This window comes from Geotrypetes seraphini, chromosome 7 (assembly GCF_902459505.1).
Source record: "Geotrypetes seraphini chromosome 7, aGeoSer1.1, whole genome shotgun sequence".
Taxonomy (NCBI): Eukaryota; Metazoa; Chordata; class Amphibia; order Gymnophiona; family Dermophiidae; genus Geotrypetes; species Geotrypetes seraphini.
The window spans coordinates 159405641-159423838 of NC_047090.1; the positions used below are offsets into that span (position 1 = coordinate 159405641).

The 18198-nt window shown below is 41.2% G+C and overlaps 1 protein-coding gene across 3 annotated transcripts in view; it reads left to right on the forward strand.

Moving 5' to 3' along the window:
• The first annotated feature begins 575 nt into the window (after window positions 1–575).
• CDC42BPB (CDC42 binding protein kinase beta) overlaps window positions 576–18198 on the forward strand; it is a 344482-nt gene continuing 326859 nt past the window's right edge. The window contains exon 1 of one of the 3 annotated variants that reach the window (XM_033950846.1): window positions 576–1510. In XM_033950846.1, the coding sequence (XP_033806737.1) occupies window positions 1336–1510 (175 nt within the window). In that variant the 5' untranslated portion in view covers window positions 576–1335. The remainder of the gene's footprint in view (window positions 1511–18198) is intronic. The other 2 variants (XM_033950844.1, XM_033950845.1) reach the window with 2 other exon arrangements.

Here is an 18198-nt window from a genome sequence, read left to right on the forward strand (position 1 = left end):
AAACATAACGTCATAAAATGTGAGCTGCATAACATTCAGTCAGTGAACTTCAATCGCTTCTGTTGCAACTATAAACAATAACATTTCAGTTTTTATGATTCCTTGTATAAGCTTTTCGTGTTATTTTATACATGGTTCTCTGAGGATTATTTGTTTGTTTGTCCGATTATGTGTTTTTTGTTTTTTTTTTTACAATTTTATGTATGTAAAATTATGTAAACCGTTTAGTTTTAAACGGTATAGAATTTTTGAAAATAAATAAACGTGTCAACTAGTGTTGGAAAACAAGAGAATGGCAACATTTATCTTCAGTGGTTCTCACCACTTCCCGCGCCGGCGTTAATTTAAATTCGCTATCGAAGCCTTTTAGGAAATATCGAAATAAAAAAAAGAGAGAAATAATTGCACCCGGTTCCGGTACTAGTTGTGCTTTTTCACTCGTATACTACAGTACAACTACCCTAAACCGTCCCCTTCACAGCGCTCTCATTGAGTATTTTCAACGAAGAGAACGGAAATGATATCACCTAAGAAAAGCGAGGAAGAGGGCCCACTAGTTTCCCCCGGGGGAATCACAGCTGAGCGCTCACCCCGGGGCGGAAGTTCACCTCGGGGTCGCCGGACACGGAAGAGGGCGCCGTGGGATTGGGACGAGAGGACATTCCCTCACTTTTGTCACTCAGCAGCTGACGTCACGTCGCCCCTGACGGCTGTTTCCGCTCGCGGCCCCGGGGGGCGGGGCTGCGTTGGACGGTGCGCTCGCGCTTCTCCTGGCTTGTGCGAGGGGTGTGCGCGTGGAGTTGTAAGCGGTAGTCATGTTCGCGGGGGGCCGAGGACCGTCCTTCAAGCTTGCCGCCCTCGAAAGCCCCTTTCCCGACAGCCGCCGAGGGACGCCCCTAGAGAGGCGGAGCTGATTGGGGGGTGGGGGGAGGGGAGAAGGCCCAGCTCTCCGCGCGGAAGGCGGTTGCGACCGTCAGAGAGAGAGAGAGCGCTCACCGGAGTGAGACGCACGGATTTGCGGGAAGGCAAAAAAAGGAGGAGGAGGAGGGGGAGGTCGGCGCGGAGAGGAGGCGTTCAATGGACCGGCTGGGCCTGGGAGCCGCGCGGCCTCTGGGAAATGGGATAAAATGTCGGCCTAATGTGTACTAACGCCGCTGTCCCCGGCAGAGAGTTTCACCTCGATTGCTTCCATTAGGATTATATACATACATGTTGGGAGGCTTTTTCTTCTTCTTCTTCTTCATCCCTTTGGAAATTTAAATCCGGTTGGAAACATTTTTGTTTTCTTGTGGGTTGTTGTTTTTTTTTTCCTCCCCTTCTCAACTGCTGTGGAAAATGTCAGTGAAGGTGCGGCTGAAGAAGTTGGAGCAATTGCTCCTGGATGGACCCCAGAGGAATTCGAGCTCCCTGAGCGTGGAGACCCTCCTGGACATCTTGGTCTGTCTGTACACGGAGTGCGGTAGTTCCCCTTTGCGGAGAGAAAAATATGTGACCGAGTTCCTGGAATGGGGTGAGTGACCCGACACTTGTTCTCTGCATGTGCATGGAATAAACTCCTGAGTCTCCCTCAAGTGCTCTCTGCCCCCACTTGTTGCCATCCAGGCCGATGGCACGATATTATAAAACTCAATTAAAAAAAAAAAAATCAAAAAAATCATTCTAGTCTGTCTAATCCCAGAGCTCCCAGAAATTGTGTTAGAAAAAAAAAAAAACTCTGCCCGGATGGTTTGGTTTGCTACGCGAACACACCTTTACAAATAGTTATGGTAGGATCTGTTATTTCCTGTTCACTTCGCTTTGAGCGCTTAATGTCCTCAGGAATGGGGCAGTGCCGGGGAGGGTTGTCCCAGCCAGACTTTGGCCTAGAGTAGGCACGGATGCTTCCCAAGTTTGTGTGCCTCAGAAGCCAAACGAAAACGAGCTGGGTCGAAAGGAAGAGGACGTTTTAGGATGAAAAATAAAGGCCATTTTCAAATAGGTGTTTCTAATGTTAATTTCCTTCGGCTGACCTGCAGGTGTTAAAATGATTGGTCTTTGTGGCTATTATGTCTTTATTTTAAGTGGCCCAGGATTAAGGTCCTGCAGGGAAAATGTACAGACCAGCCGACAACAAATAATGACCCACTTGATTCTTCCATTCATATACAGTACTGCATTTTCTCGTAGAAAATCCGGTGTTTTGTTTATGCTCAGAAGAAATGTAAAATTAAAGACGGAATGGTTCTTTTTGGTCTCCAGCCTTTACCTTCCGCCGAGATAAGAGACTGCATACTCAAAAGGCTTAATGACAGCTGCTTCTATGTAATTGGAGGGGGAGGGGGCACCAGCCTTAGCTGGTTCTCGTCTGAGACCCTTAACGGTCAGTAATAAGGCAGCTGAACGGTGCGTTATTACAGTATGTATTTTCTGTTGTCGAAAGGTTCCATTTTCCAGACTGGAGCATCCTCTTGAAAGGAAAGCAGATTCATATTTTAGCAATATCCTTCCAAGCACCAGATTAGAGTATTGAATGCATGTGGTGCTGATAATTTACATACAAATTCCAGTTACTGATTGTGATTGAAGGAGAAAGATGCAGTCAGCCTTGAAGATGAACTGCTGCTTTTTTGACATTGCTGTATCTAGGCAAGCTCCATATTGCTATCCATTGTGTGACTGAAAGACACAGAACTCTGTTATGTTCTCAGTTTGGAGGATGTCCCTCCCCCCCTACAAATCAATTTTTGAAATTTTCATTTAACAAACTAATAAACATTAAGGCCGTTGCTTTTTGGTAAGTGGTTGAAAGGGCAATAGAAAAGGAATCTACAGAAATATTCAGTGTAGCATTTTGCTAGAATCACACATGCTGCTTGAGTTAAGAATTTGCTCATAGAACATTGGAGATCCACCCTAACTGATTAGTCAATACAAATTTATGATGTAAATTGTTTATGCCTCTGGAGATTGCTCTCTATCTTTGTATAAGTTTCATGCAATCAGTTGTTGAATAACTGATGCAGCTTATTTTGGAAAGCTGCCTGGAACTACATGTTGGTTTGTTTTATTTGTATTTAAATCAGTTTCTAGTCTTAATTGGGTGTCAAAACTACTTACAAAATCTTTGTATTGTTTTTCACTGGCCCTAACTTTGCAGTCTGTTATCAGTAATAGATCATTTAAGTCAGTATGACAGGCACTATTTAATCCTGTTTCAAGTAAATGCAATAGTCCTCACAGGAGTTCTAATTTTTAGGAACCAGTTGCCACATGGTATGTGAAATATTGCTACTACTCGGCAGAATATTCATACAGGCACAGCAAATGACAATGAAAAGATTTTATTCTACTGCCAATTGAAGTGGGGCAAACCATGCATGTATATGTTCTGCTGATAACAATTTTGTTTGTGCATGGTTTAGAAAAGTGTTTCTTAAGCTGGATTACTGCCTAGCCAGTTTGGTATTCAAGATATGCACAAAGGATATGTAGGCTATATTTGCACAAAGTGGAGACAGTGCATGAAAATATCTCATGCATATTCCTTGTGGATATCCTGAAAACTAGAGTTTCTGGTGGGTTCTCCAGGAATGGCTTGAGATACAGTGGCCTTGACTACTATGGCACTGGGTGCTTATGAAGCTAGAAAGTAGTCTGAATCTAACTAAGGCAATAGAGAGAACAGACAGCTCTTAGTGAACCTTTCAAGTTGAGAGTGAAGACAGGACATGGCATTGTATCATTCTGTAAAACCTATTTGTGTGTGCTCAATTTCATCATTTTCATTAAAAGATAGATTTTTTCCTTCTAATTGCAAAGTCTACTTATAGTTATCACAGGCAGAGAAATGGCATTGATCGTAGCTTAGAATGCTGAGATGGAAATCTTGTGTTGGCCAAAATGTTGCCAGCAATGATGTATATTCCGAGAAACCTATTCTCTCTCATCAATACTTTAAATAGCAGTCAGTGATGAGCTATTTGTGCAGTTTGCTTAAATGATAAAGTTATCTAGCTAGTGCTAGCTGTATAACTTTTGTATATTCCTCCTCTCTCTAAATGTGAAAATTTTAACTATTCATATTGGCTGACTCCATGTTTTTTGAAAAACATAAAAGGATTTGTACTGTTAATGCCAAACTCTACTGCATTCATCCTTTTGAATATAGATATTGTTTTTTGTGACTTTAGTCATGTTTTCCCAGACAATCACATTTTATTCTCCAGATGCTTAATAGTAGTGACATAAACTGGCTTATTCAATTTGCCTGTTGATCTCATATATTGAAAGTAAAAGTAAAAACTATCCCCCCCCCCGCTGTTTTTTATAAATTGCAGACCGCTGCAGTAAAAGTTCCGATGCTCATAGGAATTCTATGATGTCGGAGCTTTTACCGCAGCAGTTTGCGATAAAAAACCTCTTATGCAGCTTGATAAAAGGGTTAAATGTTCACTTGGTTGCCATTCCACAAGGACTTGATGTGAGGAAGGTGATTTAATGTTTAGCTGACGAGTATATAGGCTCCTAAGATGCTGCATCAGTCCTAAAGAATTGCTGTAGCCAGCACTTAAATGGACACGTGAGAAGTGGATATGGACAGTCCTGAAGGACTGAGTTTCATGTGAAAGGGAATTTGTTTTTAAATCCTTGTGAACTAAGATCTCAACATTAATTATGTATGCAGCCCAGTGTTTTTTCTCCAAGCAGTAAATTACATTGCTCTGTTATGAAAAATGTGATGCAAATTCAGTCCTGGTAATATTTGAAAGATATTCATAATATTTTCGTGATGAATAACTTGGATTACTAGCTTAAAATCAGAATCAAAACAGCAAATCTTTCTCTGCATTTATTTTAAACTATTTACTGAAGAGTAATTCTGCTGTATATTTAATTCCAATTCTTCCTTTTATTGTAACCATGAATAATCTTGTCTTCCAATAATTTAATGGTCAACAAAAAATATAAGGCAATATCTTTGTATTGGATTACCTAATGCATTTCTTGACTTACTTTAGGAGTCTATACAATACTTCCATTAGCAGGTCAAAATAGAATATACAAAAACAAAGAATGGTGGTGCTTGGCTATATCAATGATTTGTTAAAATACGTCATAAAATGCATTAAGTTCAATAACTTAACATGGTAAGCTAAGCATTAGTAAATAGAGACCTATAACAAGATGGCAGCCGATTAAGTCAACATTTGTGCTGTCTCCCTTTGCTCTCTTTATTTCTTTTATTTTTGGTTTATTTTTGGTCTTCTTTCCTGCTGTTTTTTGTTTATTTATTTAATTTATTTTATTTGTGTTAATTTTTTGAATCTTCTTTGTTTTTTACTTTGATTGTCACCCATTTGTGGACTCTGAACTGACAGTTCAGATTAGACCGTTATTCTTGGTCTGTCAGAAAAGGCCTCGTTCTCACCTGATGTTCCTGCACCTTGGCGATCCTGAGTTGTGCCTGGCAGCTTGCCTTTTTTCTCATCGGGTGTTTGCTGCGCATTGGCGATCCTATATTATGTCTGGCGACCGATCCATGACGGGCGGTGCTGGTGCTGAGTCGGAGAGGGAGTGTTGCCGAGGTCGATGGAGGGTGACTGAGTCGCCGAATGGAGGCGGTTGCCAAGGCAGAGGCGCCGTGGCTGGGATAGTAGAGTGGACTGTAATCTCCCTGCAGCTATGCAGTTTCGGTTCTCCTACTGACAGTGCGACATCAGCAGGATGGGAGGACTGGAGAATGGCTTTTTTATCTTGCCGGAGTCTTACAACATTAGATGTCCCACAGCCAATCTGGATTAATGTTTTTGAGTGACGGTACCATCAAGGGTTGATTGAACTGTATTATCCAGACCAAAGAGCAGAGTATTGAAGCTGGAAGATCTGTGAGCTGTTGAATATAATGAACAGTATTCCAGAAAATCGAGAAATGCTTCTCTCTGCTTTAAAAAGTGATCCCATGGCTGATGTGTAGAGATCATTGATGGTGGTTGCCCGGCTGAAACAACTAAAGCTCTGGAGACGATAACATTGATGACTGAGGGAATTGAAATCAAGTCCTTCCTGACTTTTGTTCTACTATGCATATCATATCTATTTCTTTTTATTTCTTTTTGTTTAGTTTTCATTTAAAATTTTCTTAGAATTCTATTGTTTAACCGTTATTTCATTCCATTCTATTCATATGCCATCCTCTACCTTTTCTTTTCTCCTCACTTCAAATGCTTATTTTCTTCCTATATTTTTATATTTGATTAATTCTTAAAATTATTTTCTATTTAAATTAGTTTCTTTCTATTACTTTATTACTTTGATATGTACACTTTGTTTTTAACAGTATGATATTGAGAGTTTTTATGTATTCTTGTTAGAAGCTCTACATCTCATTTCCGCTATCTTTATTTTCCTATCTACTACTTGCTAATTTATTTGTCCTTGGTACTTTAGTTAGATTGTGAGCCTTCGGGACAGTAAGGGAATTTCAAAGTACCCATTCTTTATTTATTTATCTTATTTTATTGTATCCTTTATTGTATATTTAATGTATATTTCTCTGTAAACCGCTTAGAACTTAACGGATTTAGCGGTATATAAGAAATAAATAACATAACATAACATATAAGTACTGCAGAGCCCAGTATGAGGATAATTTGTATATTCGAGGCATACTAGTATGTTAACTTCATAACCTTTCATTATCTTATGTTGCATCCATTGCATATAAAAAGTAGTAGAAATAAGGGAACTTAAGTGTGCATTCTGTTAATGCTCTTTAGTAAACGGAAACCTTATCTGCCACAATGTATATTGTATAATGAAACACAGGCGATTTAGAGGTTTAATTCCTGACTTTCAATAGTAGCTTGGAGCTTGAGGCATTCAGATATAGTAGGTATTATTTTACTGTTGCTAATGGACTCCCAACTAATTTGTACCTGGGGCAATGGAGGATGATAACTTTCCTAAGATCACAAGCAGCATTAGTGAGATTTGAGCCCTGGTTTTCAGCCTTCAGATATAACTAGTAGGCTACTCCTCTCTGCAGTGGCTAGGATGTTTTTTGTCCACACAGATAAAGGCGAGTGAGATGTCGATACCACCTAGAAATTTATTATGAAATGTCCACAAAATACATCAATTAATAATAGTCTTCCTGCTTATGCATATAGCAAAATACCAAACTGATAGTTGGAATCGGAGAAGTCCCCCGTGTCAGCATTTGATGTCATCGGAAATGCTAAGGTGGGAGCATGCATGAGAGATCGGAAGATAAATCAAAATCTAATGCATATGCAAAAGCTTACATAACTGATTTGAAGGGGCCACATGACGCAATGAACCTGAACAGAAATGATGGTGCTTGAAAAGAATGCAATGTGTAGCCATCACCATGTTTGTGTGCTAAACCAACATACATTTGTGATAGATCAACCACATCATATTATGAGAAGAGCACAAAAACTGCATGTTACAATGCTGTGATATGAGACAGATATACAGATGGCAAACTATGTATTTTAATTTAAGCCTTAACATATTGTGCACATAGCATTGATACCAAGGCATGAAAAATATGTCCAAATGCTGAGATCAGAGACAAGCAACCAATGAACATAATCTAAAAGCTTTCTTCAGAAACATATGTGTATTAAGATGTCATTAAGTTCATGTCCTTTGTCTTCCCAATAAAGTACTAATGGTTCAGATGTGATCTTTCTTCTAATATCGACCATATGTTGTTTGCACATTAAGATATACACACTTGTCCAAAGATATCAATAAGATTATCAGAATGGAAAATTCTTGAAGGACATGAATATTTCAAAAATAAGAAATTGGTAATTGCTCATTCAAGAGACAGATATTTAAAAAAAAATTAGTACCATCCAGACTTCCAGATGCCTTGAGTAGAGAATGACACGGTGGCTGTTACCTGTGGTTAGTCCGCCGAAACGGGAACAGAAAAAAAGTGGTTGCCGCGGGTATGGGGACAGGCCATTCACAGCCCCGTCGACGGTGAATGGCCTTGTCTCCACAGTTAAGTGAGGGAACGTGCGGTCCAGCACACCCTCCCTCCTTCCTTCCGATTGCCGCTGTCTGGGCATTTCCCTCTCTCCCTTCCCCTCACCTTCGTGGCGATTTTTATTTTCTAGCAGTATGAGCCTTTTAACAAGTCTTGCGCGACTGCTTCAAACTTCCCTGATGCAACCAGAAACAGGAAGTTGCATCAGAGGAGAAGTTTCGGGCAGCCACATGCAACTTGATGACAGGCTCAGGCAGCTGGGAGAGAAAAGAAAATCGGCACGAAGGTGAGGGGAAGGGAGGAGGGAGATGCCCTGGCCGTGGCAATCAGGAGGGGTTGCTGGACTGCGAAGAGCGCTGAAGGGAAGTGGAAAGAGAGGAACAGATGCATGGACATGTGTAGGAGAGAGAGAGGGGAACACGCTGCAAGTTAGTGGGTAGGAGAAAGAGAGGAGAAGATTCTGAAGTAAAGTGGGGAGGGGAGAGAGTGGAACATAAGCTGAAGGGAAGGAGAGAGAGAGGGAGCACATACTGGATGGAAGGAGGGGCTAAAGAAAAAAGCACAGTACTGGATTGGGATAAGAGGATAGATTTAATGAGCTACTGGAAGGGGTGAGGGAAAGAGGTGGCAAGCAATAGGTAGACACAATGAAAGGGAAATTGAAGACTGGAAAGTAAGTAAGTAGACAAGAGGTAGAAAAATTGTGAAGGAAAGGCAGAAATGGAAGAGAGAGGAGGGAGAGATACCAGAGCATTGGGGGGTAGGGGAGGAGACAGATACCAGATCTGAAGGGAGGAAAGGAGAGATGTTAAAAACCACCTAAGGAAGGGAGAGATGGAAGGGAAGAGGACGGATGCCAGACCATGGGGGGAGTGGAGGGAAGAAGATGGGTGCCAGACCAATAGGGGGAGAGGGAGAGGTGGAAGGGAGAGATAGACTGTTTCTGGTAGAGGCATAGAAATAGAGTAGAATGATGCCATAAGGAAGAGGCAGAGAGAAGGCAAGCAGTGGATGGAAAGAAGAGAATGACAAGAAAATGAGGAAAGTAGAAACTAGACAACAAAGAAAAAAATGTCTATTTCTTTTCTTTTCTTTAGGATAAAGTAGTATTGTAGCTGTGTTCAGTATAAAACTATTTGAGACTTGTGTGGATGGGATCCGGTGGTTTGCGGGGACGGAGACCAAGCTTGCGGGGATGGGATGGGGATTGAGTTCGCGGAGACAATTGTGCCATTTTCTACCCTTGAGCTCCACAAATCCTGCAATAAACACCAGGCATAAAAGATGCAGTAAATGCACAATCTGCGCAGTGAGCCTTGAGATTGAAAAATTCATATATCCTGCTACTAATAGAGAATACATTTTACATCACTCTTCAGATTGCAATACAAGCTGTGTCATTTACAGAATCCTATGTCCAAATGACTTAATTTATGTTTGAAAAATTAAGAGTGGTTAAAACACGTATTATAGAACATCGGAGTAACATTAGAAGAAAGATCACATTTTCACTATTAGTACTTCATTGGGAAAACAAAAGACATGACCTTAATGACCTGAGATTTTTGGTATTCAGAACTATCAAGCAAAATCCTAGAGATGATGATATTGATAAAACCCTATTACAGGTTGAATAGAAGATTATTCATGACCTTGATATTCTTCAACTATTTGGCCTTAATACAGAAATCGATTATAGTGCCTTTTTGTAAATTTGAGGCCCGATTCAAACATCTGTTTATTTAACATTTCCTCAGGATTAGACTTCATTAAGAACATAACATAAGAATTGCCGTATTGGACAGTCCGAAAGTCCATCAAGCCCAGTATCCTGTCAACAAGCAACAGACATGCATTAAAATTGTGTACACAAAGATAAATTTGCTGTACTTTGAGGTCCTTATTAGCCTATTAGGAACAGTGGGTCTAAGACAGGGGTAGGCAATTCCGGTCCTTGAGAGCCACAGGCAGGTCAGGTTTTCAGGATATCCACAATGCATATGTATGAGATAGATTTGCATGCACTTCCTCCTTGAGATGCAAATTTATCTCATGCACATTTATTGTGGATATCCTGAAAACCTGACCTGCCTGTGGCTCTTGAGGACTGGAATTGTCTACCCCTGGACTAACATGTTGCTGTGAGTTTTGTAGCTTAAAAATTACTCTTTCTAATGGTGCAAAAAAGAAAAGGATTAGAGAATGTACAATTATGATATATGGCTTCAAACATAGCTACAAATTTGCATAAAATATTTTTATCAATTTTGATGAAGCTTTATCTCATTAACATCATAGCAGGCTTAAAATTTTGTGGGACATCCCCTGGCTGTAGTCTCTTCCATTTCCTGAATTCTTAACCCTTGAATGCTTCTAGATTAGGAAGCATGACTAGTCAAGCATGCACTTGCACATTCCACAACAAACTCTTTTACCAACTTTGTGGCCGCCTAGTGAACCAACAAAGCATCTGTCAGTGTTCTGAGCAGTATATTTGGATTCAGCCTAAAATGTCCTAGAAATGTGGCTTTCACCCTGGTTGACCAACTGTTCTTTCCATAATCTGAATCCAAAGTTGACATCTTTTTAGTATCTTCTGGGGATTCCAGAAAAAAGGCCTAAATAAAGAGGCCCCTAACTCTGGATCTAGTTGAGATCATGCCTCAAAACCTTTGATGTCTTAGAGGTCCCAATTTATCCCCTGTAAAAGTTTCATCAATTTCTGAGATGGCCTTCCCTCTCATTTCCTGTCTTGGTTAAAGACACAGAAAGCATGAAACACATTTACAGACATATGTACACCCCCCCCCCACACACACACACTTACATGTAAGCATGCACAGACTCACAAGCATGTACACTCCCTCCACTCAACACATGTACTCCCTCCCCTCAACACAAGTACACAACTATGTACACCCCCCTTACATGTAAGCATGCACAGACTCACAAATATGTACACTCCCTCCCCTCAACACATGAGCGCACACACATATCCCAACACACAAACATAGGAAAGACTGGATGCGCTGTGCAGATATTTATCTGTCATTATCTACTATATTACTATGCACACATGCACGCGCGTGCACACACTCTTATATGCAGAGGAGTTGGAAAGAATTCCACGACCTATCTGCTACAAGTTTTCCATACTTGTTCTCAGTTAATGGTGAATTGTTAGAGCCCATATTTTAGATGTACAAAAATGGTTTTCTTCCAGCTTTCTTGTGAAAGCACTGAAGTTCTTTGACCAATTCTTACAGGAAATTCCTCCATTTTTTGATGACTAAAGCAATTCTGTAATAATTTAATTGTAAAGCTATAAGATCTTGTTCATTTTAGTACACAAATCTAAGAGCATTTTTTTCTATTTCTAACTGATTTTGGTTGTAATGTGTGAAAGTTTGACTACACATCACCACTTTAAAGAAATCGGTTAAAATGTTTGTGATCTCAAATCAGATGCTTCCTGTTCAATGGCTGCCTGCAGATGGTTTTAAAATATTTGAATATAGCCAGAGTTCATTGTTCACAAACTAATGGGATTTAGATAGCATGATTGTCAGAGTTTACCTTAACCAGAATAATCTTAGAAGTCAGTAAAGTGAATGATTAAAAAAATGTTTTTTCAGTCTGTTTAAACTGAGCTTTATCACACAGGATGGCACGCTCCTTGGTCAACCAGTATTCTCTATCTACAACAGGCGGATGGATAAGTCTTCCACAAGCTCCTGGTTGTTTTTGATACTTTGCTCCTGTTCTGAGTTACTCATTCTTTTTTGCTGAGTGTATTTAGACTCAGTGCTGCCTACTTTAGGGGTGCGCTTGGTGGTCCAGGTTCCTCCCCATTCCATCCTCTCTTAATGCTGCTACCCATTCTCCTTCCTCATGAAAAAAGAACATATTTTTGGCATCTTCTAAATGCTTGCAGCCACAGTTTGGAGGGCGCTGAATTGGTTCTGAGCCACTGAAAACTGCTTCGGGTCAGTCAGCCCTTTATAGTGGTGAGCACATCCCTTTAAGTTTCTTTAGCTTTTGATCTCGTCTGAGACTATTAAGTGCTGCTCTCATGCTGGGAAGTGAAGAGCAGCAGCAGGGCATATTTTGGGATGTCCCTCAGGCTTAGAGCCTTCAAACTTGGCATTGGTGGTGGCCTGAACATTAGGTTCCTATGCAGTCTTGTCACTGGCACCCAAAACCATTTTGAAAACCTGCATTTCAAACTGTGGATGAAAGCTCTCTCTGCTCTTTTCTCAGTACAGTATATGCACAGCTTTCTTTTTCTTATGGCTTACATTACTATTCCTCTCTTGAGTTTATTTTCTTGCTTCAAGTTTATTCTTACTTTCTCACGTCTGCCCTCAAGCTCTCGGGATTTATCACGGGCATCTTTTAAGGTCCTGGACTTTGTTCTTGAACCTGAGCTTTTGCTACCCCTTTTCCCATGCTTTCTGAAGGGCATTCTGTGATTCGTCTGGTCATTTCTGTCAGCTGTTGTTTCTGCATCTAATTATGCTGCCTGATTTTAATTCTGGTCCTTTTTAATAATAATGAAACCCCCTAAGGAGGGGAGGGGGGTTAATTGAGAATTTGGAGAGAGTGGTGTTTTTGGTCACAGTGAGTTTTAAAAGCAGATTTGCTTTCTGTCTAAACTATGTTGGAAAATATGAGTAGTTTCTGCCACTGCAGCAGAAGTATATCAAATTTGAAATGGTTGCATCCTTGAGCTAATATTAACAGTAAAAATAAAAGGCAGCTTACATTAAGTGCCTCCCCTAGAGTCTTTCCATTTTATCATTTCCCAGGTATGGATCCTGAGGTCAGTTACTTGCTAGCTGATGAGCTGTATTTGTGAATATTCTGGAACATATTACTAAAAAAGCCAGGGAAGCAAAATACAATCTCGTAGCACACTTCTAAAATTTGAGTATATAGTATATGCAAACAAACAGAGACTATAGTTACATGTATAGTACATATAACTGTGATTAACACACTTTTCTTCAGTGCTCAGAGATTACTTGATATCAGACCATGGGACAAGCCTGAGCAGGTGAACATCTATATTTCTCCTCTAATCATAACACTGACTTTTGAATTATAAATACTTTCAAGATTGAAATATGAAAAACTGCATGAACTTATCTGAAATAATTGAAGGTGTATATCAGATTCTGTGTTCTGACGCATTTCACTACTCTGCTTCCTCAGAAAACCCACAAACTGGGCATCCCTCCTGCTGCTAGTCTTTGCAGGGAACCATGCTGCCACTAAACTTAGCATGGCGAGTCTTTGTAGGACACCCGTGTGCAATTCGCAAAAGCCACTTAGGCAGCTTCTGAGACTGGGCGCCCTATACAGAATCCAGCCTTTATTTTCCTGTTCATGCACTACACAGTTTAGATTCTCATCTACACCCATGTTTGAAAGACAGTTTAATTACATTCCCAGATGATGTAAAAACATAGGCAACTGAATCTTTGGGAAGGTTGTATCAAAACCAGATCAAAATGGAATGCTCTATTTGTGATTTAAAAACAGTTGTACAGAATATTGTTCCTTTTTATACTTTAATAAAAAGATTTAAATATAAAATAAGTGTTCTTGGCTTGTGCAAATGAGAACAGAGCTCGCAGGACGGGGTAGGAAAAGAGTTGGAGCCTGCTGGGAGGGGGTGGATATGGGGACAGATCCAGTGGGGATGGGGACAGACTGTCCCCATGCCATTCTCTACTGTTGGCTTCTATCAATGTTCCTTCTAATTTTTGCTGGCACACATGTGCAAGAAAACCATTTTGTGTGAATGTTATGCCAGCCAATAGGACCACCTGTTAATCAGTTTCTCTATCTCCACCTGCTGGTAGATGTGTGCTATCCCAATGGTCTCTGGATTCATCTGCTGCATCTAAAGGAAAGAAAATTAACAGGTAAAAACATAATTTTTCCATCTGCCTCCTAAAAAATCTTCACATACGTGACCCAATTGCCCCAGCACTGTGTGCAGCTCACTGGCTACCTATCAACAAACAATGTTTATTCAAGGGCCTGGAAATGGCCTACAAAGTCTTTCGTAACATGGTACCAACCTATATGACCTCCAAACTACCACCTTATTCCCCAAACCAGCAACTTAGCTCACAAGAAGAAAAAAGATTACACACACCTTTAGGACGCTCCCTCAGGCTTGAGAACGCCAGGAAAAGATCCTACTTGCTCTGCCTATCACGCCTCTGGAACCAACTACTACTTCGCATCAGATCACTAGAAGGACTACTGAACTTAAGGAAGGCAATAAAAACTTATCTCTTCTTCTAACCTTCTATGAAATAGCTCCAGTCTAAATACCACTGTCTTAAGCAACAAGATCAACCATCACTGATACTACCATACCCTTCCATACATTCCATACCATGTCATACCTAAACATATTATCACATGTGGTTATGACTATCTTATCGTGCACTGTCATTGCCAATACTTCCGCACTCTGCCAGGCATTCCATGCTATACCACACCTAGCATATATTTTTATTCACAGGTTTGTATTGTACTGACATGCCATGCACACTCACATTCTTTCCATGCTCCTGTGAATATTGTCTGCCATACCATGTACTATCATGCATCTTAATACACTGCCATGCTCTGTTATGTTCTGCCTTGGCACGCTTTGTAGTGTCAGGCACTATAAAGTACTGTCAAGCTCTATTAGTTACCTCGGTGTCATACCAACCCATGTTGTATGAGGTCTTGTCCTGTCATATCCTATTGCCATGTGTTTTGACTACTGTCATGCTATATATTATCCTAGTTTCAAGTTTCTTTATTTTTGATATACCGTCTATAAAAATACATGTCTGGATGGTGTACATTATAAAAAATTATAGAAAACAATTAAAATAAGTAAATAAAAACAATAATTTATCAAATATAAAAAAAAAAAAAATTGGACAAATTAAAATTAACATACATGAAATGGAAGGAAAGTAAGGGAGGGAGAGGTTGTTTAAAATACATCGAAGTAAAATTAATAAAAAAGGATGGTAAATGAGGAATGGTAAGAACATTAGGAAGGGGGATCATTTCAGAAGAAGTGTTAGCAGTTACAAAGCTACATATGAATCAGGGAGTTAAAAGGTGGAGGCTGATGCTAAGGAGTAAAAGCATGTCAGTACCTAAAATGTACTGTCATGTTCTACATTACTATATCCTATTCTACTTTATTATGTAAACCCATTCTGAGCTCTTCTGGGAGGACGGGATATAAATATAAATATTTATTTATTTTAGGAATTTATATACCGCTAATCAAATTTATCTAAGCGGTTTAAATAAATAAAAGAAGGCAGGGAATGTATCCTCAAAGCTAAATGTGTGTTGCACTTATGATTTTATATTTAAATCTTTTCATTAAAATATAAAAAGGGACAACATTCTGTACAACTGTTTTTAAATCACAAATAGAGCATTCCAAAGTCTCAGCAGCAAGTACTACGATAGATACTGTCATATAGGCCAGCTCCCTGTCGCTAACCAAAAATATAATACAGGTGGAGAAAAAAGCCAAATGGTATAAAAAGAAACTCCACCACAAAAAGATAGAAGTAGAGGTAGGTTATAGGATTAGACAGAAACCACTTCACAGGTCACGGACCTGATGGGCCGCCGCGGGAGCGGGCCGCTGGGCGCGATGGACCTCTGGTCTGACCCAGTGGAAGCAACTTATTATGTTCTTATGTTTTTATGTTCTTAAGTGTGAACACTCACATTATGCCAGACAGTCACTACAAACCAGCATGAATGCAGGAGTAGCCTTCTTTACTTTCGGAGCTTGGCATAGCTGCTAGTTCCATGTGCTTGGCTGTAGGCTCTTCGCAGTCTATGAAATGCAAAATAAGTCATCAAAGTGTGACTCTACGCCCAAGGAGCTGGGCACTTTGGGCAGGATTCACTAAAGTCCCGAAATTATCCAATTCGTGTCCTATCCGTTTCCGAGTCATTGTAGCCAATTGATTCAGTAAAGCTTGTCCATGCAAATGATCCCAATCGTAAGCACGCCGCTATTAGCGCAGAAACATCGATCGACACACATGCACACTGTAGCCTTGTTGGTTTTGAAGCACATAACTCATTTGCTAGCTCTTTAGGACGTGACAATCTAGCTGGAAGGAAGGGGGGGATGGATAGTTGGCCCTTAAAAGTTATATTTGATTTTGGATTTTTTTAATTATTTGCCATTGATATTTGAAATGTACAATGTGCAAGGAGAGCACGAGGTTAATCTGCGATTTTCTCACCATGCACATTACAAATCCGAGATTCACTCCCGTGCTCGCTATGCGCATTCCCCCCCCAAAAAAAAAATTTCTAACACTTATGTACATGAAAGTTTACATATATTTAAAAGTTTTGATATATTTTGGATTTTGGGAGGGGTAGATATATATTTTTAATGGGGTTCTTAACATGCACGCGTCAGTTGCTAGGCAGAAATAGTCGGCAAAGATGTAAACGACTGGTCCTCAGCAGTCATAACTTTTTGGGCAGGATAGGCCAGCTGATTTGGACGAAATGGTTTCATGAATCGACGCGTTAAGAAATTTACATGCCTTTTTACACAATCAGTTTGCTTAGTGAATCTAGCCCTTTCTCAGAATTTATGACACTTATGTGGAATGAGTTTCAAAGCCAGCATTCTCCCCCTGCGCAGTCCCAATCTGCCTCCGAGGCATCTCTCAGTGGCGTTGGTCCTTTGGACATGTCCTCAGCTCAACCAGCTGCTGTTCTTGCGCTGCCTGATCCTGATCTGGGGAATCCTGATGATGATGGTCAGCTTGCTGACCTCTTATTTACAGGCACAGTGCTTCCCATGATGGGAGATCAGGGACTGTGTGCTGGATCTGTGGATCCCTCTGGGGTTTTGGAACCTGACGATGATCCCATGGTTTTGCGTTCATTTAAGCCTGCGGCTTTGCCAGATCTTATTCTCAGCCGGCTCCATCCTTTTCTTCTCCTGACTTTGTGGTTTGCGCTCACAGTCTGCTACCTTTCCCTGGCATTCTGTTTGAGTGTTCTGGTCTTGGAGCAGTATAACTCTCTTGAAGGTGCTCTTAAGATAGCCAGAGGCATGTCACATTTGTATCATCTAGCACAGGAGTGTCAGCAGCTTTTGGTGTGGTGCTGAAAGATATGCAGTACCGTCGTATGGATGTGGTCCTCCAAAGACTCTTTGATGCAGCTGCTTTAGGCATCAAAGCTGCTTCAGTGATTTCCTTTGTCATATGCACCTGTCTCTCTCAACTGTGCACACTGGAGAGTGAAGCTGTGAATCCTCCTCCTCATCTTCTTATCCCAGGACAAGCAGGCAGCATATTCTCACATGTGGGTGACGTCATCTACGGAGCCCCAACGCGGACAGCTTTTCAAGCAAATTTGATTGAAGTTTCAAGCTTGCTATACTGCACCACGCATGTGCATGCCTTCTTGCCCACTAGAGGACGCATCCCCACCTCATGGTCCTCAGCTCTGTTTCTTCCGCGGAGCCAGAAGCCCTGTTGAGTTTTTGCTCCGTGCTTTATTGCCTTCTGTCACTGCGGCTGGGGTTTATTTCTTAGTCGCTTTGTTTGTTTGTCGCTTTTTTTGTTTTTTCTTTGATCGCGTTGTAATCCGTCGAAAAAAAAAAAAGTTTTCGTTCCAGGCTCTGGGGGCTCCCGGTAGCCGCGGCCGCGGGACCTTGTTCGTTCGCGGCCTAGTTTTTCGTTCATGTCCCGACCCTTGTCGGGCTTTAAAAAGTGCACCCGGTGCGATCGGTTGTTTTCCATCACCGATTCCCACCGGTGGTGCCTTGTCTGCCTGGGTGCGGATCACCCGACGGACTCTTGCACTAGGTGCTCCACTTTTCAACCTCGAGCGCTCTGCCGCCGGCGCGCCCACATGGCGGAACTCTTTATTGTAGAACCCGCGGCGGGGAAGGCCTCGACGTCTGCCTCGGCCCCGGCCTTGACCTCGGCCTCGGCAACCTCGACCTTGCCGCGGATGCCTTCAACTTCGAAGCCTGCGTCTTCGACGCCGAAGTCGGCCCCGGGTAAGTCTCCGCTTCCTTCCTCTACTCCAGGGTCCTCTAAGAAGCCGACCTCGGGTTCCTCGACGGGGGCGGGTGGGTCGTCCTCGGCCCCGGCCCGGACGTCGAAGTC